Raw genomic sequence first — 24,643 nt, 5'->3', positions numbered from 1 at the left:
AATAAAAACAAAGAGTCGTATAACACTCAGTGATTCAGCACCTTCGATAAGCACGGTTGGCTACGTACGGTGTGAAAGAAGTTCAACATACTTGCATACAGGCTTTTCTGGATAAAGGGCATTCTAATGGTCTTCTCGACTTCCTCATAGTTCTCAAGCCATCTCGAAAACACTCCTCCGTCTGCACACTCTGCAATATCTTCTAGATTAGTTACAGTATTTGGCTGCTATATATTTACACGTGATAAGCCACTTCCGTTGAGCTACGATATGTGGCCAGCTAGCTTCTGAAAAAGAATCTAATATAGCTCAGTGGGCCTTACCTGCTAAGGTAAAACATCGTTTCGTTTTATTTGTTCTAGATTTGAAGCTTTCGTGACTGCAAGGATTCATACTTAGTTCTTTCGGTAAAGTCACGTAGGTAAAAAATGAAATAAAAATTAATAAAAATAAAACAATAAAAACCACGACGTTTCGGAGGCAACGCAAGCTTCCGTCTTCAGGTGAAACCGTCACAGCAAAATATCTGTAACTTATATAGTGTTTTATTTGTGTTTATTTTTTTTAAGTGACGTGTTTACCTTTCCTATACTTTACACTCCTATCGTATTTTTGTATTGTTTGTTGTAACTTTCTCACCTATCGCTGCTGGCCATCTGTGAAAAAGAGCTTTACAGCTCATCGGATTCCTCCAGTACAAATACATATTATGATTCTGAACTCACGTGCTACTTTCATCCACTTCTTCCCGTCACCCTGTCCCCACAATCCCCGTTTCCCGACAGCTTCCACTCAAGAGGGCAACAAGATTTCTTAATCTGTCCTTCACACAGACCCGTCAACTCCATCTCTCTCCCTCCTCGTTCCACATCTCTCACCAACTCAACCCCTGCAGGAAAGCTTCTTCTCGGCACCCTTCTCTATCTCCCTCTCACCTCTCACTTCCATTACCCCACATCCCAACCGGGGTCTCAGTCCCTCTCAGCCCCCCCCCCCCTCTCTTCTCTGCCTATATCACTCCATCTCTCACACACTGCCGCCCCCTGCGAGGCCTCCATTCACTCCTGTAGCACACACACTCTCTCTCCGTGTCTCACTCAATGTGTCCATCTCTCAGTCACTCCATCTCACTCCTCCCCGTGGCCACCCTCACCTCCTCGGCTGTCACACTCACTCTCTCCACGTCTCAACGTGTCCATCCCTCACTGCTCCCCGTGCCACTCCTATCACACTCACTTTCCACGTCTCACTCATCCCTCACCCTCACCCACTCCACACTCTCACTCACCGCTCACCCACTCCTCCCTCACCACGACTCACTCACCGCTCACCCACTCCTCTCCCTCCACAGTCTCACTCACCCACTCCACTCACCGATCACCCACTCCATGTCTCACTCACTCACCACGTCTCACTCACCGCTCACCCACTCCATGTCTCACTCACCGCTCACCCACTCCTCTCTCACCAATCTCACTCACCGCTCACCCACTCCATGTCTCACTCACTCACCACGTCTCACTCACACTCACTCACCGCTCACCCTCACCCACTCCACTCACCCACTCCAACCACGTCTCCCTCTCCGCTCACCCACTCCACTCACCGCTCACCCACTCCACGTCTCCCTCTCCGCTCACCCACTCCACTCACCGCTCACCCACTCCTCTCCCTCCACAGTCTCACTCACCCACTCCACTCACCGCTCACCCACTCCATGCCTCACCCACTCCACGTCCCCCTCACCGCTCACCCACTCCATGTCTCACTCACCGCTCACCCACTCCTCTCTCATCAATCTCACTCACCGCTCACCCACTCCATGTCTCACTCACCGCTCACCCACTCCTCTCTCATCAATCTCACTCACCGCTCACCCACTCCATATCTCACTCACCACGTCTCACTCACACTCACTCACCGCTCACCCTCACCACCCCTCACCTCCTCGGCCTGCCTGCGCAGCGTGCGCTCCCGCTCGTACTGCGTGAGCAGCTGCTCGTTGTCTTCCCGCAGCAGCTCCAGCTCCACCTGGCGCTCGTGGCCCTGCGAGGCGGCCGCGTCCAGGGCCTCGAGCACGCCGACCACGAGCGGCACGAGGTCCCGCAGCACCGCCTCGCCGTGCTCGCCCATGAGGCGCTCCAGCTCGCGGTAGACGCCCTCCGCCATGCCCGAGACGCGGGCCGACACGCCGGCCGGCGGGGCCTCCTCCTCGCCAGAGTCCTGGTACACGATGCCGCCGCCGCTGCTGCTGCCTCCGCCGCCTCCACCGCCCTCGTCACTCTCCTCCATGGCTTGGTTGTTGGAGGGAATTACGATGGTTGTTTGAAACCCCCCGTGTGTATGTGTCTGTGTTGTTGTTTTGGTGACGTCTGTGTATCTGCTTGTTGTACTTGTACCTGCCCTGTCTGCCTCCAGCATTAATCTCCCGCTCGTCGTGTTTTATAAGAGGGCGGCATGCGGAGGCTTGGGGTCGGACCGCCTCCTCCTCCAACCACTACGACTGTACGAGACGCGCTACCACCACCGCCACCACCATCGCCTCCTCCTCCTCCTTGTCGCGTCCACAGCGCCACGCGCCTCCCGCTTCTCGCTCCAGCACCGCCCACAAATAACATTGCCCCTCCCCCTTTCGTCGTGACCCCGCCCACAAATAGCATTGCCCCTCCCCCCTCCGTCGTGACTCCGCCCACAACGCACATAGCCCCGCCCACAACATCGATAGCCCCGCCCGCTAGAATCTAGCCACGCCTACAATACCGATAGTCCCGCCCACTAGAATTTAGCCACGCCCATCAATAACTCTGTCTTGACTTAATTCTAGATTTGAAGCTGTCGTTGACTGCAAGGATTCATACTCTTAGTTTTTCGGTAAAGTCACGTAGGTAAAAAATGATACAGCAAATCTGGCTGTGACGGTCCCACCTGATGACGGAGACTTGTGTTGCCTCCGAAACGTCGTGATTTTTTTTTTATTAATTTTAATTTCATTTTTTACCTACATGACTTTACCGAAAAAACTAAGAGTATCTGTCTTGACTGACTGCATCGTCAAAAACAAAGCCCCCCCCCCATCTCCCCCAACACTTCATTGGCTCTACACCAGCCGGGCACATAAAATGCTCCCATTAAAATCGATTTCTCTCGTTTATCAATCAATACATCTTTATTGTATTGCCCTCAATAAAGTGAGCATCAGTTCAGCAGAACGGTACAAGGGGGCATAGAATCAGAATCTGTATTTATCCTGGAGGAATCCGATGAGCTATTAAGCTATTTTCAAAGATTTCCAGTAGGGGCACGTGGTCAGAACAATACGCCAACAAACAATACAAAACACGACAGCAGTGCAAAGTATAGGAAGGGTAAGAACATCACTTAAAATAAGTAATATTTTTAAAACACTTTTTTTTAAACACGCTTTTATGTACCGTACTGGTAATGGAAGAACTCCACGACTCCAGGAAGTGGTCCCGAGGCTTGCCATAACGTATGGGACCGTGGTCAATTACAGCCAACGTCAGTTGAGCGTGGACAATTAGACCCAAGCCGAAACATAACATAAAACAAAAGATTGTTTAAAAAAAAATGTATGATATAATATAGTATTGTCATCCGTATGCCATACGTATACCAAGTTTGCAGTCGATATCACATTGGGAAGTGGGTTAAAATTTAGTTACAAGATTTGAGGAAACAACAACGACAACAACAACAAGAGTTAAAAGAAAGCGTGTAATAATAACTTTTATTTTACCAGGTGAGGCCCATTGAGCTGGATAGCTTCTTCTTTAGAAGCAACCTGGCCACAAATGATAGCTCAATCAAGTGGCTTGTCATGTGTGGAACTTTATAGCAGCCAAATACTCTAAACGCGTGTTTCACGAAGCGACAGGGCATAACAAACAGAGACTCGTCAAGACCTCGGCGGTTAACATTGAATGGGCAAAATAAATCGCAACCGGGCGCAACGAATAGCAGAAGAAAAGTAGTAAATAAAATAAACAAACACATTCCTGCGGAGGGAGCTGGTAGGAACGTTGAGTTGCTTGGTCAATGACCAGGGTCAACGGCGGCGTGGTGTATTCCGCAAATATGCCCGACTGTGAGGGCGGGCACAAGCCGGCGTGAGTGGGTTAAACGTTGAGTTTTATAAGGGCACCACGGGGTGACCAGCCCCTCCCCACCCCTCCCACCCCCCCACCCAGCCCCACCCTCCCCACCCAGCCCCACCCCTCCCACCCCCTACCCAGCCCCACCCCTCCCACCCCCCACCCAGCCCCTCCCCACCCTCCCCACCCAGCCCCTCCCTCCCCACACAGCCCCTTCCTGCACGACGGACGGACACAATAATCCCCTGTGGGCTGGTGGAACCAGTGGGTTCCTACCAGTATAAGTAGAGTGTGAATAGACGACGTGTCTTGCACAGAGCCCAGGCGTTGAAATAATTATTAAACGAATGGTTGCTTTTCGATTATTTAATTGCCGCAAGTGTCTATTTATAATTTGAATTAATAAGCTTTCATGATCTCGTCAAGGAGCACAAACCATCACGCGAACTCCGTCCATTCTCGTGTCAGCGGCTTTTGGCTGCTCGCCGTCGAACAAAGGCGGCGGTCACCGCCTCTCACGCTTTCAGATGCTCTACTGTGGCCGTCTGGAACGCTCTTCCTTCTGATATTAGGCCACTGGAGCTAGGCATTTTAAGTGATCCAGATTGAAAACGTATTTCTTTAGAACTGCTTTTTGTGTGTCTAGTTTGTTGTCTTTCCACCGCACCTCCGATTAGCGCGGTTGGCTACGTAAACATACATCATAAACTGTGCTGATGTTGCCATTCCCTCATCCGTCCCGTGCCGCACGTCGGTGTCGGATCAAGGTGAGGGTTGATCTCTTGACCCTTGTGCTCACGGAGCGGATTTCGAAGTGAACTTTGTTACTTGTGGGCGTTTTCTCTCCGTGTGCGCTGTGCTCCTCGTGCGAGTTTTGAAACTCACTGCTTTCAGAACGTCGCCGCTCATGTTATTTTACTCCACAAATGTTGCAGTGATATCTTTCATCATCTTTATCAATCAGATCTGGCAACACTGCCCCCAAAACTTATATCGGCCCGGTTGCAATATATTTTTTCAGTGAATTAAAATTATTGCAAAAAAGACGTGAATAAATGTAACAAAAAAACATAACTGAATACAGCGTTGTGTAACCACATTTTTTTAAAAAAAGAATACAACTTTACAGCTCATGCCCAAACTCATGACTGCGTGCGAACTCTGATCAGCTGTTCGAATGACGTCGTCTCAGCCTTGGAAGTCAACGTGGCCACGTGGCTCGCGTTTCTTCGTTCTCTGTAATGTCGTTCTCTGTAATGGTCATGGTGCTTACTGTAATGGTCATGGTGCTTAACAAAAGTACCTTTTTTTCCACAGTGGTTGTCCTATGGAATGCCTCGCCCCCCGCCACGTGGATATAGAATTGTCACCAATATATGGGGGCTCTAAACAGGCCTCAATGCTCACTTGAGCAAGGTTAATTACGTTTACTGACGAAGTAAAAAAATCGTGGGATTTGTTTTTGTTTATACTGAAACCAGTTTAAATAAATTACACAGTTTAATACGCAGGCTTTCGCGACAAATATCCATAACAGAGGGTTTTTTTGGGGGTTAGATCGCGTAAATATGTCGTTAAACCCGCCGCAAGGTTTGCCACGTAAACAAAAAGTGCCAATTCGTTCCTCGTTCAGCACAAACCGGCGCGCTGGGAGAGTGAAACCCACAACAACATTTACAAGTCGGGTACCGTGACGTTTCGCCAGTAATTACAAGCAGCATCATCAGGCGACAGCCAGATTCTGTGAAGAATAAATCCTCCACCTGTTTCGGTCTTAGCACGTGGACATTTTGAACGCTTGCAGTGTATAAAAGAAGATCATTGGAACCTCATTTGCCAGTAAAAAATATGATAATTGGTTTTTTACCCTTCTATCTGGCAACAAAACTGACACCTTTTTTACAAGGAGTCATGTTTGCATAGACCACAATACCTGCAGTTATAATGCAAAAAAAACATAACTATGATAATGTGCACTGTCCTTGAAGTTGATTGAGTGCGCCTTTTGGCGTCATCTGGTGCAACACCATGTGAGACTAGGCTCTAAGGAAAGCTGTCTCGGGTGTGGACCAATCAACTTCAAGGACAGTGGATACATTATCAGAGTTATGTTTTTTGTTTGCATTATGACTGCAGGTATTGTGGTCTATGCAAACATGACTCCTTGTAAAAAAGGTGTCAGTTTTGTTGCCAGATAGAAGGGTAAAAAACCAATTATCAAAAGAACATGTTTGAAAAATACCCCAATAACCCTGCCCGCTAGCGAACGTCACGTGAGCTGGCCCCGCCCCCACCGATTGGCCCCGCCCCCAAACTAATTTGGCCCCGCCCACTCCAGTCAACCCTACCCCCCACCCCCCAAATATCCGCTTATTATATAGCAAAATATTTGGTAAAAAGTACCCATGTTATACTGTATAGCGTTGGCAGGGCTGCACAACACACAAATAACAAAGAAACTCACATTTGTCAAGAACACTGCCTTGTAAAAGTTATATAATAGGCGACGTTTCGATCACTCTACCTCGGGTCTGTGTGCTCTGAATTCAGGGCCATTACCCAAAAGGTCACCCATTATGTACCTATTCTCTGCAACGCAGTGCTATTGCCGAATTCACAGAATTTTTTGTTTTTAACTCATCTTTTTAGCGTGTCCGCTTATGCCTAGGCACCGCTAAAGCTTGGCCAGGGGTCATCCGTCTTGCAGCACGGCCACCAGCCCCGGGTGGTGCAAAGCCTCCTCCTGCCTCTCACCTGTGCAGGGCCCGCTGCACTCGGGCAGGGGTGGTGGCGAGGGCCGAAGGGCATATGGCCTTCCCCCGCGCCTATTAGCACGGTCAGGCTACGTACGGTGCGAAAGAAGTCCAAACATACACACGTATCATGAGGCCGGAACATTTTACGCCGAGGCAAAATCCCGATCTTAACAAGGAGTGCTCGTGACACCAGGACAGTCCCTGTGATGGAGCTCAAGCCAAGTCTTTTTTTTCACGTGGAACGCTCGTGCCAGAATGCTCTGCCACGTAAATATCCATACACTCGGCTGTGTGAAGGGGCGAAGTGGCAAGTTGAAGAATGTTGCAATTCATCAAGTGAAAACCATTGCTCATGACGTGACCCACATTCCAGAAGTGGGCGGTGTGCAAGCGGGCAGGAATACACTCCTGCAAGGGAAAACTTCGTTATAAAAAGTGGAGGACACCGCTACTTTACATTGAAACATTTCTCACATTAACATCACCAGCCCGGGCCACTTCTTTATGACCATTGAGCTACACCCATTTCAAACCTTTAAAAACAGTCTGCCCCAGCAGCAGATCACGCTTTCCCATCTGATGATGGACGCTTGTGTTGCGCCCGAAACGTCGTGATTTCTTTTATTTTATACCGACGTGACTTTACCCAAAGAACCAAAGAGTATTAAACCATGAGTCTCATGTTTGCTCATGTGTTTAACTGAAGCCAGACTCAACAAGAGACCTCGGACAGGATACCAAGTTTACACAAAACGTTTCACTGCATCACAAAAACAAATTACGCGGACCAGGAAATACACAGGGGACCTTCCTGCGCCTTGCCCGGCAATTGTCCTCCAACCTCCCAAGCCTCCTTCCCTCCTCCCCAAACTCCTAACCCTCCCCCCCATTCACATACCCAAACATTCCCCATTTCCCCGCACACATACCAGCAAGAACAGTTTCCCCTTACTGTCCCCCCATACCACCAGCACGCTCTGAAAGGGCCATTCGCCCAACAGATACGGCAAGCCCTTCCCTCTGCACCGAGTCACCTTGGATATCCTGCCAGGGACACTCGGACATCCCGTTGTGATTCCCAGTGAGATCATTCCCGTTTGCACTTTCGCTCTGCCGTTTACCCGAACGACTATCTCCGATTCTTGTTTTTAACGTAAACTCCGAATCTCCATTCCCCGCAGTTGTCATGCTCATGGTCGGGCGGCAACGTGGCCACAGCGGTAGCGCGTACGCCGCTTGTTTGCAGAGGTTCACGGTTCGAATCCAGAGGCCTCCCCGGTTATTAATGTGGCGGGTGTATTAACCGTAAAAAAAAGATCCCGTGACGTCATTCGCAAGGGTTAGGTCTTTGTGTGCCGGCGTCAAGGTGAACATTTGCCGAATTAAAAAAATGACCCAGAAATAAGTTGGAATATACAAAGCAATCATCGCCCCCCCACCCCCCAACTGCAAACTAAAATTTGGGAGGCCCCTCCTGAAAAAGTCATGGAGACTCAATGAGGCTTTCCTCAGGGGAAAAAAAACCTCTAAAATAAATTATTTACAATACATATTTGCACCTTTAGCCATTAAAATGTGTTCAAACCCAGTTTTAAATCATCTCACATGCTACAGTCATATTTTTAATTACCAAATTATGTTTCCTTTGGAAATTCCCAGCAGCTGCTTATTATAAATGGTTTCCTAGTGCAACATTCCGCTATTAAACTGTCACTAGGGAAAATAAAACATTGAAGAAACTTGAAGCATACTACGCCTGCTAAGAGCATATTTAAAGTAATCCTCCTTGCTGCAAGGGGAACTGACCAGATAGAATTCTTTAGCGACCATGATGTGGTGTTTTTTGGAGAAATAGCAAAGAGTCGCCATACACAACCACAGACAACCACAATGACACCCAGTTCACACATACAACAACCACCAAGTGGTGGTGGTGGCGTTACCACGGCGCTCGTGCCAGGCTAGGTGCATGGACATACACCCACAAGCAGTCACCAACAACATATGCAGTCACTCACAGCATATACACATACAGACAGCCCTTTAGTAAATTGTGAATTCACTGGTGCAGGTTATCTGGGTTAACTCAACATCACCACGCTGGTCACGGCGGGTGGGTGAAGACAAGGAGCTTCGACACGTGAGCATAGACACATGGACACATGTTATCAGAATCAGAATATTTATTTATACTGCAGGAGGAATGCGATGCGCTATAAAGCTCTTTTCACAGATGTCCAGTAGGGGCGAGTTAGAACGTTACAAACACAAAGATACAAAAACACAAAAGGGGTGCAGAGTATAGGAAAGGTAAACACCGCTTAAAAATATAAAAGTAAACAATCTTTTTACCTTACCAGGTAAAGCCCACTGAACTATTAATTTCTTTTTCAGAAGCAACCAGGCCACAAATGATAGCTCAACAAAGTGGCTTATCATGTGGACATTTATAGCAGCAAAATCATCTAAAAACATTAAATTGCTAACTCCCATACCTACCTGCAAAGCAGTACCTGGCACAAGCTCGTGTTTCAGTTGGGTTGTTCACTACCCTCCGTTGCCCCTCCCTGCCCACTGGGGTGGGAGTTTACATAACCCTATCGGAATGGTGTGCAATTTCAGACAGATGACGACTTCAATCGCCCTGCTGTAGTTGAAATGTTTCACTTGTGAAGTCAAATGCTGATGTGCCCCAACTTGTTATCGCAAGAACAGATATCTAGGTGTTGCTTGTAACGAATGTCAATGAGCTTTTATCATGTTAAAGAACGCGGCATTAAACTGTACGGACACTTACGTGCTGTTTTACTATTTATCAGCGCGGTTCAGCCAGTCCAGTAATACCAGAATTACGTTCTCATTCAATCGTATATATTAACACAAACCTCACGTGACCCACTGCTCAAGGGCTCCCATGCCCTTATCTCGCAGCAGGAAGTAGAGAATAACTTGCATTTAGTTGGACAACGGCAACAATCCAGTAGCCAACGTGCGGAGGACTCTCCGCTCCTCCGAGCTGTAGCCGTCCCAGTGCAGCAAGGAGTCCCGGTCCATCTCCAGCAGCTCTCCCTCACTCGGCACCTTCACTTGCTCTGGCACGTAGTTGTATGGCCCACTGCCAGAATCATTCAATACCGCTCTCATTTGTTAGGCACAAGGATTTGAAGCGACCTGTTCAGAGGTGCAATCAGCTGCTTCTAAAGTAATCGTAGTATTTTGTTCAATGAACGTATTATTGCTTAGGCTTTCGCAACCAATATATCATCCATAACACAGGTTTTTAGGGTTAGATCGCGTAAATATAAATGTGTCGTTAAACCCGCCACCACCCGACACAGCCAATTAGTAAGATATGTGGCTGTCGCCTGATGAAGCTAGTTGTAATTACTGGCGAAGCGGCGTACTCAGTTTGTAAATGTTGTGGCTTTGCTCTCCAACACACCGGTGTGCTGTACTAGTAACGAATTGGCACGTTCTGTTTACGTGACAACCCTTACTAATTGGCTGTGTAGGGTGGTGGTGAGTTTAACGACACATTTATATATTTAAGCGATCTAACCCCAAAAAAACTGTATTATGCACTTATTAATATTATTCATAATTGCATGCAAAGTCAACGCATGTGAATCCTGTGGCTAAGTCGCCCGAGTAGAACATCGTGATACATTTCAAGAGGGCTTCATGTGCGAATGCGTGCAAGGAGTAATACTGCAACAAGTTCAAAATTATAAGTAATTCGAGTTATAAAATTCTCATGAAGAAATAAAACAATTGGCTTACAGGTCAGGAATCGCCGTGAGACTTTGTCCCTTGGAATTCATCTGCCTGATGTCACCGTCCAAGAGGCCCCTAAAGCTCAGCCAGTGTGCGACTGCTTCCCCCTTCCTGTTCCGCTTGTTGAGTAGCCGCACCAGGCCGTACATGCTGTGCATCCCACCTGCAACACAGACGAAAAAGACAAAGATCCTCCACATAGCCTTAACAGACTGTTGGGGCAAGTGCTTTTAGAGAGCACCTATGAAGTCCGGCATGGCACACGAGGGGGTGGGTGGGTGGCTGGCACCACACTTGACCGACTTTGTCTCTCCAGTAGCAATGTTTAGCACATCACACCAGGTACTCATTTGAGGCTGAGTCGACTTAGAGGAGGCCCATGACCGGTTCAGATAATCGTCACTGGTGTTGGACATGAGCAGGAATCGAATTCGGGTCGCTGGGTTCGTAGCACATCCTGCTAACCACTATAAGGACAAAAATTCCCCGTATAGCCTTAACACTGTTGGGGCGAGTGCTGTTACACACCGCACCACTTCCTCATTTGACGCCGAGTCAATCTAGGGGAGGCCCAGAACCAGTTCAGATAATCGTTACTGGTGCTGGCCGTGAGCGGGAATCAAATTCGGGCCGCCGGGTTCGTAGCGCAGCGCGCAAACCTCTACACTACCGCTCCCACAGACGGTTCGCACGCGCACACGCAGACAGTGCATACATACAATATGTGCCAAATGTGGCATTGCAAGGGCATATAGAGGTCTTCAGATGTGGTGGTCAGGTAAGAATTGTTTTTAAATTATGCCTTATTTTTTATATCACCAGACAGTCAATCCAATTCTGGATTAAAGCGTTTTTACACTGAGGCTGCAATCAAACAACTTTGGTGGATAAAGTACAGATGTGTGTGACACCGTTTTGATAACTACGTGCAGGAGTAGATTTCCTCTGACCAGCGATGGGCATACCCATCACAATTAGAGAGAGATTGGTGGGAATGCAATTTAGCAAACAGGATTCATCAGTATTCTTGGTTCTTTCGGTAAAGTCACATAGACTTGTAGAGAACATATCTGAGATATGGCATTGTGGGAATGACCTAACACTTTACATTATGATGACTGAGAAAAAAAAACTGTATTGGAACAAAGTACACCGCAATAATATTAACTTAACCACAAGCCATGAGTATGTAGATGTTAAAAATATAGACCTAGGAGGGGGAGAAATGGTTAGTATTTGTACGTATGTCTGTTGAACTTCTTTTACACCGTACATAACTAACCGTGCTAATCGGAGGTGCAGGGGAAGGACAACAAACTAAACGCAAAATGCAGTTTTAACCGAAATGAGTTTTTTATCTAGATTTGACAGTGCATTGCTTCAGTGGCGTCCTAACATCAGAAGGAAGAGTAAATGGTGTTGGGGCCCACCAGGATTCGCCTGCAGGCTGCACATGTAGTACTGCAACGCATCTTTGTCCCTGCCCAGGGTCTCCAAGCATCCAGCGATGCCATCAAACACCAGGCTCTTGAGCAGATTCAGTGCCAGCTGTTCGAGTGGCAACTCCCGCTGAACGGAGCAATCTGCACGAAATGCGATACGTAAGCAACAGTGACATCTAAGGCCGTTAACCGCACACAAGAATCAGCTATGCAAGCCGACGTCTGGAAATGTGTTCCTGTTTCGTTCGCAGTCTGATGTCACAACACTTTGTAGTTGGAGAGCCGACTAAGATACAGATTTAAACGGGAATACATTTCAACGTAGCAGTTCCTTCTTTGTAAATGGATTTGGTGTGCAGTATTAAATAAAAAAAATAAACTATTTTTTATATTAGACTACACAGCTCTTTTTCAGAAGCGACCTGGCCACAACTGATACCTCAACAAAATGGCTTGCCATGTGGAAATTTATAGCATCCAAACGCTCTAAACGCATTATTCTAAATATGAAGGGAAAAACCGGAGGATCTGGAGAAAAATCATAGCGACCATGGGGAGAAAATGCAAACTCCAAATATACAACAGGCGTCAGGGTTAGGATCGAACCCACGACCTCCTGTATACCAGGCGAGGTATTTAACATCTCGCCACCGTAGGATGTTAACTAACTGGTAATATCTCGTTATTATGACCCACGCTCATCACGATCCCCTGTTTACAACGAACGTAGCTGCAGCAGGAACGCGTTGCTCGCGTTGATTTATACCTCACACAGCGATCGCGTTTCATCAGCGGCCACGAGTTTAACTATCGTACGGGCTGTCAAACATTCAATCATCGTTGTTTTATTACAGTATTCACTAGACACTACATTGTACAGTACATTGAATACTGTAAACATGTACCTGTGCATGACTCCCAGACCTGTACAAATGCACACTTGCATATATACTCAGCGATGCATTAATGTTTTCCAAAGGCCCCAGTTCATATTGTAATTAAACCTGTTATAGTGAAACCACTGATATCGCAAAACTTTCTCCCGAGTCCGCAAGTGATTCGTTGTAACAATTTCGTATCACATTATACCTTTTAATAACACCCCGATCGTGCGACCAAAGACAACACAGCACTCCGATATGCTATTGCAAAAAAAACGTGTTAAAAGGAGGCAACTACAGGGCAGTCCAACGTCATTTTCGGAGGGTACCATTCACATACTCTTTGGTTTTTTCGGTAAAGTCACGTAGGTAAAAAAAGAAAACAAATAAAAAAATTATTATTTTTACCTACGTGACTTTACCAAAAAACAAAGAGTATGAATCCTTGCAATCACAAAAACTTCAAATCTAGAATACCATTCACATGTCGGTGACCACTCGCAGCTGGTGGAGCTCTATCTACATGTACTCTTGATCCATTAGCTACTGCCAGACAGAGCACGGCCTCTGCATGCTCGCGGAAATGCCACACACCGCCAATCCATCGAGTCAATGCAGCGAGCTTAACTTTGGGCTGTATTAGCCTGGCTAGATGCACGTACTACGCAAAGTACCTGGAACCCTGTTTACTGAATAGCCACTGCCAATATGAAGCGTACCTTTGTTGCTAGGAATGACGATAACTTTGAAGAGCTCATCGGTCGACCTGAGAACGCACAAGCATGCATGTGAAGAGACGGAGGATATGAACGCACAAAGACCCACAGGCTAGCGAGGCAACCAGCAACATACACGGGGAATGAAAGACAATCCATTAACAGAATTCAACATCAGGCATTCATCACGACTGATCTCTGCACATTTGCTTCGCTGCTCCCACCTTTCAACTCTGCTTGTAAGCTTACTGGCAGCCTAATTGGCTTATAGAAACGAACCGCGCGATATCCCCATCCGCTCATGTCTGTAGTTTCCCTCTGGAAATTAACAAAACGCATTACGTGCTCCTCCTTAGGCTGTGGAACACAAAGAAACAAGGACGCAAACAAATATACGGCAGCAAGCGTGTTAATCTAGGTACGTATATGGAAAGAGACGGTCTATATTGCTCTAGTAACGGCGGTTGCCTTTCACGACAGTCGCCGACAGTTGCCGATCTTCTGTCAGTAACCTCTCGACGACGACGCGATTAAAAAAATTAAAGCAAGCAAGTCGCGCCACACGACGGCCACCAACACCTGTCGAGTTCCCGGAGGGCCTCGTCCGCCTTGCCGAGCTCGAGCAGCGCAGCGGCGCGCAGGACCCGCGCAGACACCGTCCACAGGGCGGCGTGCAGACTCTCCCGCACGCGGCGGCTCCCCGTGCTGAAGCGGGCGCCTCCTCCCGCGGGCAACGCTGTCCGCTCGTGGCCCCAGAGCCAGCCAAACTCGGCCCAACGTCCAGACAACTGCCCACGCGACCGCGTGTCGCCCAAATCCTGAAATTAAAGAAATAATACGTCGTCGCTAAATTGCTATTGGGATTCTCTGCAAGTTTTGTTGGGGTTGTTACAATGGTTGTTTTTGTCTTTCGCGTTATTTAACTTTTTTAAACTTTGAGTATAACTTTTAAAGTTTTCTTTTTTACAAGAATAGCAACCCGCACGTCCTTTGAACGTTTCCATCCATCCCTCCCTCCAGGCAGCCAGCCAGCGAGCAAAACTTTTGCCTAATACAGTATTTGATATGATCGTTCGACAGTATCCCGCACAAATGGCCATGGTGCAGGGTCAAGGGGGGAGGCGTGATGTAAGCGCGACGGACGAACCTGGCTCAACGCTGTGGGGTGTGGGTCACATGATCACGCAAATATACACGGTGACATCACTACCGCCACGCACGGGCACCTAACCACGTGCCGGCCAGCCAGGCCGGAATCCAGCCAGCAAATTTTTATTATATAACATAAAAAAAAATGATATCAGTTTCTGTGCTAGAAATAATTGCAATATTTTGCATGCTTATATAGTTATTTAGGGGGCATCGTTGTTTTGAAATGCATCCATCATCTAAGCTTTGGTCGTTCTATAAGCACAAGTCAAACATATTCCAAGTTCTCACCTGCTTCAAATCTGCACGACTGGTGCCGATGTCCCAAGTGACTGTTTGTGGGTAGCTTGAATGTTCACCTCCGGGTGAATCTCTGAAAAAAGCTGAAAGGACGGGGTCTTCTGCCTCCCGGGAAGGGTTCAAATGGGCAACATGGAGCCCCATTTCTGCGGAGTCTCCCCTCATATCCAGAACCAGCTTTTGTGGGATGGTGCAGCTGGTTTTGCTGATTACATCATCACAAATTGCAATAACTCTGTCGTGTTTCCTCAGATGCAGAAAGGTAGAGGCTAGTTCAAGGTACAATGCAGGGATCCTAGGAACGGTCAGGCCTACATCTTCTACCTAAAAGGGTTGACAATTTAAACACTGGTCATGTTAAGAAACATCGTAGAGGGAAGAAACATGTTGTGCAGTCTCAGCGATACAGTTGAAAGGGTCATTTTAAATTGAGGAAAAATTAGCCGATGGTTAAAAATCAAATTCAACATTTTGATTTAAAGCTTTCGTGACTGTAGGGATTCATATTCTTGGTTCTTTCGGTAAAGTCACGTAGAAGGGAAATAATAAAATAATATGAATATAAAACAATATAATTTGTATTGTTTTATATTTATATTATTTTATTATTTCCCTTCTACGTGACTTTACCGAAAGAATCAAGAATACAAATTCAACATGTTGCATTGGACGTCTAAGTAAACAAGAGAAAATTAAGATACTTATACCTGCACAGCAGCAGAATCTGACAGCAGGGCCAATAACTCTTCATATCGTTCTACCGCTTCCTCCAACCTACACCAATCACAAAGACGAAGAGCCCCTTGTGAGTGGTTCAACTCTTGTGGAAGGCGCCGTTACTGAGAACACCTCATCACAGCCAGCGCACATTTTGCCACACTAGCCATCTAAGCTTCGGTCAGTAGTCTGCAAAAATAATTAAAAGCTTACGTAATTCATGTCGAAGGGTTTATGCCTTTCGTGGCCAAAGTTCAAGTAAATCAATGTACCACATATAACTTAAATTTGCCTAATAGTCTTATCAAAAATAATTCGAGCACCTGTTCATTCCAAGACTATTTCACCTGGTGAGAACCCACATACGATGTACATTCACGTAATCATACCAGAATGCCGCGCATGAGGCAATGCTTCCAAAGTTATGAAATTGCACTTAATGTTTACACGTGGCATAATACATTGTACGAATGACCCTGGCTGGAATCTTACACTGTCAAATATTATTCCACATGCATTTATTTACCATTTACTATGATATGTGTGTGTTGCATACAAAATCTGTATACAATTGTCAGTGGTATATAATTGCAGTTTGACAATACTTTATTAGCGTTATCGACACTGAATTATAGAAAAACCATTATCACATCGGTCAAGTAGAAACCACGACCCCTTCTCGAAGCCTTTCACCCTATTGCCACTGAGAATGATGCTTGATAATCCTCAGGATATATTTTTTTATCAGTCACCAGGTGACCCCCATGCCAAAACAAAGTTTATGGACTAATACGCTTTAAGCACTTTGCACCTCACCGCCAATTAGCACATATGGTGCGAAAAAAGTTAAACGTACATACGTCCATAACCGTGAACTTTCACACAGTAATAAGCATAGCTTGCGCACTCGCCTGAGCAACTGGCGGCTTCTGCTGGCCAACAGGTAGAGTGCCCCAGTGGGCTCCAGGTGCTCAGCAACGTGCACAACTGACTGGCAGAGCAACGCCTCTGGGCCCTGCCCCAACAAATATACGGAGTCTCCTCCCATCGCCTCGGCCTCACTCTCCACAGCCTGGGAACCTGTCGCCTGGTTCACGCACACGCACAATGTCACACACACAAACAACCCGAGTTACCACACTCCTGGTTCCGCAGCTCAGATTAGCAGGGTTGGCTACGTACGGGGCGAAAGAAGTTCAACATATCTTCTTGGTTCTTTCGGTAAAGTCACGTAGAAGGGAAATAATAAAATAATGAAAATAAAACATTATAAAATACAATTCTCACGACGTTTCGGCCACAACGCAAGCAGCCGTCCTCAGGCGAACAAGTCTGTCGGAAAGACATCGAAAAAGTTCAACATTCATACATAGTTTTCAGATTTAATTTTAAAAGGTATAAAATTGATGTCTAAGGTCAATGTGTAAGCATGTGAGGAGATTGGTTTCACATGCAATTTGAAAATTAAACTTGGCAGAGTCGTGAGTTTCAGGCTGTCCTGGGTAAACAAGCATATTAGATAAATAACCAAATGTTGCTTACATTATGAGACCTCCTTTGCCAGTAGCAAGATAGAGTAATAGGTTTTTACCCTTTTATCTGGCACCAAAACGGACACCTTTATACAAGGGATCGTGTTTGCAATAACCACAACACTTGCAGTCGAAATTCAAACAAAAATAGACAACTCTAATAATGATATGCACTGTCCTTGAAATTGATTGGTCCACACCCGAAACGGCTTTTCTTAGAGCCTAGTCTCTTTTTGTTTGCATTTCGACTGCAAGTGTTGTGGTTATTGCAAACATGATCCCTTGTATAAAGGTGTCAGTTTTGGTGCCAGATAAAAGGGTAAAAACCTATTACTACTAAACCAAATGTTGAGCAAGTCTGGTGTGAGACAGTGACATCGAGTGTGCACAAGTAGATGATAAACAGCCCAAAGAATCAACCTCCAAGCTCATTGATATGAGTAACACCACGTGTGTAAACCGTGAATAATTAATGAAGTCACCCACAGGCACATCCCATTCATCAATGAATACAAAGTGCTGTAAAGACATTTATATGGCCAGTGGTTTTTTTATTGTATAGAGTAGTCAATTTTTATGATGTATAAAGTACTTAACTTTTATGATGAATATCAAAGACAGGAACAAACTCTGCTTATGAAGACTACATATTGAAAGGAGTACTGAAAGGATTAATAAAATACAAAAAATTACAATAATGTGCTTCATTATGTAATTATATATTTATTATGCCAATTAATTATAATATTGAGGACAGGACTCAATAAAATACTTACTACTCACATAGCCAAATGTATGTACATATTTGTCTACTTAGATTCAATGGGAATGCTCGGGCCAATGAATGTGTGGTTAGAAGCATTATCGATTAACGGAATATCAAGACTCAAGCAGCCAAACTGAGGCTTATTTAAGATTATTAGCTAGCGTTCATTGGCTGCACCGAAGAGTCAGACCCCAAGGGCGTATTTGTGATCCTTACAGGTAACTGTGAACTGAACAGACTCACCAGATTAAGACAGACCGTACGTGTACAGGTAGTCCTCTACTTATGATGGAAATGCGTTACGACGACCCCATCGTAAGTCAAAAATATCGTAAGTCGAAGATGGCCTAGCCTACCCAGGAGTCTTAAGGAATGGTGGGAATTTAGCAAAATGTAGCAATTTACAGTACCGTACTGTATAAACTATATACTGTATGTATGTATTAATTACAATACTGTATTGCACAGTAAAATGTAAAGTAACAAAACCGAGGTAAATTCTGAACCTACCTATATGAACTGCAATTTAATAGAAAGTTTTTTTCAGGAAACAATCCTATCTGCATCACACAAGGCGGGAGATGCGTACAGTACATCCCGGCAGCGTCCCAACGTACAGCATCGTACCTTGTACGCTGCTGCGTTTGACTGCCGCGCGAAATTTTTAAATATTTGACAATTTTGTCGTATCGCTATCGCCATCGTGAGATCGAAATATCGTAAGTTGGACCATCGTAACTCGGGGACTATCTGTATTTAGAGCGGGACGGGATCAAGCCTGGCCTGAAAGTGTCCCCGTGGCTGAAGGAGCTAGACCACGGGACACGATCCCAGACAACTCAAAGACTGTCGGCGGCCACCCTTGCTGCCTCAGGAACACGATGATGTCGGCAGAATTCAAGACCGTAGCTTTCCTGAAGCCTGCTTGCTGTGCTGCTGTCACGACACCGCTTTGGTACACCGAGGCTGGGTGTGAGATACACATCGTAATTACAGCACTGCATGACTTACCCACCCTGCATCAACGTTGCTAGATCGTTGCCACCTCGCATGGCAATGATGACGGTGGATGATAGTGAACATCATCATCACATGGTATTCGGAAGCCATTGGGAGCTATGCACTTTAAAATCTAGACTTAAAACTTTTTGTTTACTGCTTTTTGCGTTTAGTTTGTTGTCCTTCCCCCGCACCTACGATGAGCACGGTTGGCTACGTATGGTGCGACAGAAGTTCAATATACCACTTATACTGGTAGGAACCTCATGGTTACATCAGCCCACAGGGGATTATTGTGTCCGTCCGTCGTGCATCCAAAAATGGGAGGGGTGGGGCTGGGTGGAGAGGGGAGGGTGGGGAGGGGCTGGGTGGGGAGGGGAGGGTGGGGAGGGGCTGGTCACCCCGTGGTGCCCTTATAAAACTCAACGTTTAACCTACTCACGCCGGCTTGTGCCCGCCCTCACAGTCGGCCATATTTGCGGAATACACCACGCTGCCGTTGACCCTGGCCATTGACCGAGCAACCCAACGTTCCTACCAGCTCCCTCCGCAGGAGGAATGTGTTGGGTGATACAGTTGCAGGCCACAGATGGAGGTGGAAGCCCCCAGAGCGGCAAGCGGTGCTTACGCTAGAGAGCAGACCCAGTGCCTGGAGCTCTGCGCTCGCCCTCCCGAGCTGACGAAAGAGCAGGGAGAGCCCGTAAGATCGCCGACAGATGGCGTGCATCCGTCTCCACGCAACGTCTGTAGAGCACCATGGCCAGATTAACTTTTCCCTGTGGGGTAGGCCACAAGTCACACGTATAATGCGAAAGTCCTCGGCACCTTCGGCACGACAGACAATGTGAATGCCAAGGTGGGCAGATGTCAAGGCGATGAAGTATTTTATAATGTAAAAGATTAAATTTTCGCCAGAAGAACATTCATTGGCTATGCATGGGCTATAGTCACTAAGCATATTTAGGCCAGATGAAATAATGGAGAGAAAAAAAAACATGCTTTGCAATGCTTAACATAGCATATGGTAGATATCATGCAGTAACAATTCACTCCCCTGCATTTCGATAAAATGTCACAATTTCTGGTCGCGATTCGATTCAAGAATTAATCGCTTTCTATTACTGCGGTGCATACCGCATCTGTACAAGCTGCAAGGTTGACAATAGCCAATTACAACGTAGAGTAGAACCCCAGCTAGCTGGATTTTGCATTAAAGCCGCACCAGGTCAGCGAAACAATAACATTGCATCCACACAACTTCTTTCAGCAGCTAAATCTGCAGTGCACGCTCACGCCCCGTAGGCGGTGCGAGATTTGTAGCTCTGCGTATCTCCGTGTCATCCTGTCGCTCTTGCGTTTCATTCCCGCCGTTTTTGTCTTTCCTTCACTCTGTTTTGTTCACGGTTTTACCTCTCGAGAGGTACAACAGTGAACACAGCTCAACTGTGAGTATTATTTACTTATTATTTTATTATATAGCCTAGTGGGCCTAAAATGGCAACATTAAAATATTTAATAGTTTTAGTTTACATTAGTAAATATAGCTGATTTAGTTTAACACGTAGACTTTCGCGACCAATATTATTCATAATCAACGTTTTTGGGTTAGATCGCGTTATTTATAAATGTGTCGTAACCCTCCACCACCTGACACGGCGAATCAGCAAAAAAGTGTCACGTTAACAAAGACAAATAGTTCACTACTTTAGCCCACCGGTGTGTTACAGCATGAAACCACAACAATTAAAATTTATAATTTTAAATGTTGTGGTTTCATATAATTTCAACAATACACATAACAACTGATTACTAATCTACAACTCACATCGTAACAATTGCCTGATTACTAATCTAGTATATAATTACAATAACCCCCCCCCCCGCCTCAAATCATTGCACCTGATGACTAAAATGATGACGTCACCCTACTGCTGCTCTATTTAAGACTGGGAGTAAGAGCAGAGCCTCACCATTCTGGCGAATTGCCCGATGATGCTGGATGCAATTACCAGCGAAACGTCATACTCAAAAATTGTAAATGTTGTGGTTTCACGCTTCAACACACCGATGGGCTAAAGCAGTGAACTATTTGTCTTTTGTCAACGTGACACTTTTTTACTGATTGGCCGTGTCGGGTGGTGGAGGGTTGAGACACATTTATAAATAACGCGATCTAACCCAAAACCGTTGATTATGAATAGCTGATTTACCAGTGCTAATCTACAAAGTGCGATAGTGGCCGCCTAGACAGGGCCTGGGCATCACTCACGAGGGAATGAAAGCAGCGAGCCATGAGGTTCTGCACCAGGGCCAGGAATCGGCGGGACGTGCAGCGCTGGGAAACTCCCTCGAGAATGTCCAAAGCGTCCAGCCACTTGCCCTCGACACAGAGCGCATTGCCTACAGCACAGGTCAATGTTTGGCACAGTTATGCATGGCTGTGCAGATTTGTCATTCGAATGAAATGTTTACGCTAAAAATGCACGTATAAATGTTGAACTATTTTCACACTGTACGCCGCCAATCACGCTAATCAGAGGCGTAAGAATTAAGGTTTTGCAATTTGTATATTTTCTATTTGGATTTTGCTGTGAGCCTATGATATAGCATCAAATAAATCTAGGCTATTGTATAAGCTCAAATATAAATTGGTTCCAACAATCTGGCAACAAAACTGACACCTTTTTTACAAGGAGTCATGTTTGCATTGACCACAATATCTGCGGTCGGAATGCAAACAAAAAACACAACTTTGATAATGTATGCACTGTCCTTGAAATTGATTGGTCCACACCCGAGACAGCTTTTCTTAGAGCCTTTTGGCGTCATCTGGTCCAACACCTTGTGAGACTAGGCTCTAAGAAAAGCTGTCTCGGGTGTGGACCAATCAATTTCAAGGACAGTGCATACATTATCAGAGTTGTGTTTTTTGCTTGCATTCCGACCGCAGGTATTGTGGTCAATGCAAACATGACTCCTTGTAAAAAAAGTGTCAGTTTTGTTGCCAGATAAAAGGGTACAAAAACAATTATCATATTTTGCTACTGGCAAAGGAGGTTCCAATGGTGGTTCCAACAACTAAAAAAAAGCTGCAATAACTCGTTTTGTAACTAGTCTAGTCTCCCTTTCAAAACAAATACATCTCAGTGGGAATTGAATTACAACAGTGATGCACAAACATACATATCTCTAACCAACCCAAATTAAATCAAGATGGACTGATAACCCATAACAGATGATTGAAGCAAATGCTCAAATACCTATCAAGGCTGCCATGTACTACAATAGCACAATGCCGGCCAAGTAGAGGAGGGCCAGGATAACTTTATATCGTGGGTATAAGTTCAGATCGTGGGTATAAGTCCAGATAGTGGGTATAAGTTCAGATAGTGGGTATAAGTTCAGATAGTGGGATGCAGGGGTGTTCGTGCACCCAGGACCGCTCCAAAAACTACACCCCTCCCCAAGCACTGAACTCAAACTGGAGGGGTTTTATTTAATCTGTTACTAGCAACTTAATTTGCACCTCCCCAAACCATTTCTCAAATCCTCACTTCCTCCCTAGGAGTGCTTGAGGGTACTACCCTCTTCACACACACACACTGTTGGGGTGTCTATGGATTCAGATATCAATTTCCAGGTCTGGACCGTCCGACTCAATATGCCGCCACCGCGACCCTCACCAGGACAAGATGATTGAGAAACGAACGAACGAATAATGCATACGAATAAGATCAAACCCAAGACCCGTGAAATCGAATGCAGTGCACAAGCATCCATGTCACTAGTCTCGCCATTGAATACCACTCGATACACAAGTCACTCGTACCTTTCATGAGAGCCTCCCAAGTTGACAGAGCCTGAGTTATGCTCTCGGGGTCCAGGATGGTGTGGCTGACCCCAGACGACTGATATTGGAGAGGGCCACTCGGTATACATGCCATGGGTGACTCCATTGAGACATTGTTACTGTCCGAGACTCCTTCCATACTCTCAGCCTGTTCAACATGGAAACAGACACAACATTGCATCTAAAAAGCTGATGATGATGATGCTATTCATGACGACTCGGCATTAACGGTTCATCCACGTAGTGATTTGATGAGTTGCCACAATTTTCCGGCAATGATTAATTCCAGTATCAATTATTTGACCTAGTTTTTATGGTCTCATTTTTAATGTTATACCATTGCTCTGTTTCTTCTGCACAATTATGTTGACTCTCTACGTATAAATATATCTGCATATAATATGCATATATTATAATTAATCAATCCTCACATACGCAATCTGATGCATGTGTCAAGTGTATAAGAATACATTTGAAGAGCTGCATTGCTACATGCCTAATGATGATAGATGATGATGATGATATCAACAGCACCACATTTACTGTGAACAACTTTTGTAAATTAACACGGTAAAGGCATCGAGTGATGGAGTTATGTCTGGCCTATGAAAACAGTTCAGTGAAAAGTGTGAACAATCACTATTCTGCAGAGCACACAACCCCAGGTAGTCACGTGACTTTTGTATGTGACCTGATTGGCAGTTACCATCCCCAGTTGTCCACTAGAGGGTCCAAAGATCAAATTTATCTAGATTTGGGTAAATATGTTTCACAATATAAAAAAAAATGCACCGGTGATGAATGCCAGCAATGATATGCCCTAGAATGTACCGTAATTTATCACAACCTTTTTATTACTTATAACTGCATCGTCGTGACAACGCTCTCGTCATCCCATAACATCCACACTCAAACGTTCCACTCCAACCTTCTTGGTAAGCGACAGCAGAGAAGTGGCCCTCTCCACCTCCTGTCGGAGCAGCCAGAGAAAGGCCTGCAGGGTGAGCAACTGGCCCAGACCCCGTGCTGCCTCCCCGTCCGCTGCCCAATTCATTGCGGCCGACCATTCGTCCACCTCAAACGCTGCCTCAACCCTCGCGCAGGACACCTGCAGGACTGTGCGCCACATAAACCGCAAATCACACGTGGTAAGAGTCGATGTGTATGTTGACCCCTGCAAGCACCAGTGGCCATTGCATTCAACACAGAGTTAAAAAAGAATTAGGAGATCAAATTGTGAAAGTGAATCACGACAATTTGTGGAATTGCTGGAAGGATGAAATCATTACACCGCTATCGATGGTGGAGAGGTTTGCGTGTTCCAATGAACCCGAGAGTGAAGCTGTCAGGAGCCTCGTGCTCCTGGTAGGGTCACCACCCCATGGCGGCAAGGTCAAAGGGGAGGTCCTAGACTAAAAGCGATCCAAGAAATCCTTAACGGCAGAACAGGCAGGGACCGTGGGCCTAAACGGCTGTGAATGCGGACGAAGGCTGCAGCGGGTATCACTGTGGTAAATTTAGATAGTACCCTTTGGTAATTCCCATCATAAATTCCCACGCGGATGTGATAATTACTCTGCGAGCAAACTAGCTTAATGGCAAAGCACCACGTGGCTTGTCAGCTACTCATTAAATCAGTACATCATTCA

The 24,643-nt window shown here is 45.9% G+C and overlaps 2 protein-coding genes across 3 annotated transcripts in view; both read right to left on the bottom strand.

Annotated features, from left to right (window-relative positions):
* Positions 1-2,589, bottom strand: part of LOC133345166 (C-Jun-amino-terminal kinase-interacting protein 4-like) — a 92,259-nt gene extending 89,670 nt beyond the window's left edge. The window contains 1 exon segment of the mRNA XM_061555696.1: positions 1,945-2,589. Coding sequence (XP_061411680.1) covers positions 1,945-2,421 — 477 coding nt within the window. The 5' untranslated portion in view covers positions 2,422-2,589.
* Positions 2,590-9,071: 6,482 nt separating this feature from the next.
* Positions 9,072-24,091, bottom strand: LOC133347447 (uncharacterized). Of its 2 annotated transcripts, XM_061559705.1 has the most exons (12): positions 23,923-24,091; positions 22,974-23,142; positions 21,414-21,544; positions 19,773-19,888; positions 16,759-16,934; positions 15,838-15,904; positions 15,122-15,454; positions 14,261-14,499; positions 13,685-13,731; positions 12,073-12,225; positions 10,649-10,805; positions 9,072-9,983 (listed from the first exon to the last, which is right to left on the bottom strand). In XM_061559705.1, the coding sequence occupies exons 2-12, from the start codon at positions 23,081-23,083 to the stop codon at positions 9,824-9,826; spliced, it is 1,689 nt and encodes a 562-aa protein (XP_061415689.1). In that variant the 5' UTR covers positions 23,084-23,142; positions 23,923-24,091; the 3' UTR covers positions 9,072-9,823. The 2 variants fall into 2 exon arrangements, with proteins under 2 accessions (XP_061415689.1, XP_061415694.1); XM_061559710.1 differs by lacking the exon at positions 23,923-24,091 and having other exon boundaries at positions 19,773-19,920; positions 22,974-23,138.
* Between the last annotated feature and the right edge of the window lie 552 nt (positions 24,092-24,643).

Source organism: Lethenteron reissneri, chromosome 3, assembly GCF_015708825.2.
Source record: "Lethenteron reissneri isolate LAM-NWPU_2019-01 chromosome 3, ASM1570882v1, whole genome shotgun sequence".
NCBI lineage: Eukaryota > Metazoa > Chordata > Hyperoartia > Petromyzontiformes > Petromyzontidae > Lethenteron > Lethenteron reissneri.
Note: the sequence above shows the minus strand (reverse complement) of the source record. Positions and strands in the feature narration are given on the sequence as shown.

Bases quoted from the DNA above. Each gene is read 5' to 3' on its own strand.
- LOC133347447 (XM_061559705.1), bottom strand. From the start codon at position 23,083: ATGTATACCGAGTGGCCCTCTCCAATATCAGTCGTCTGGGGTCAGCCA. The intron at 10,806-12,072 runs GTGGGCCCCAAC...TCTGTGTTGCAG, and splicing joins CAGCCTGCAGGCGAATCCTG to GTGGGATGCACAGCATGTAC. The intron at 9,984-10,648 runs GTAAGCCAATTG...TGATTCTGGCAG, and splicing joins CTCACGGCGATTCCTGACCT to TGGGCCATACAACTACGTGC.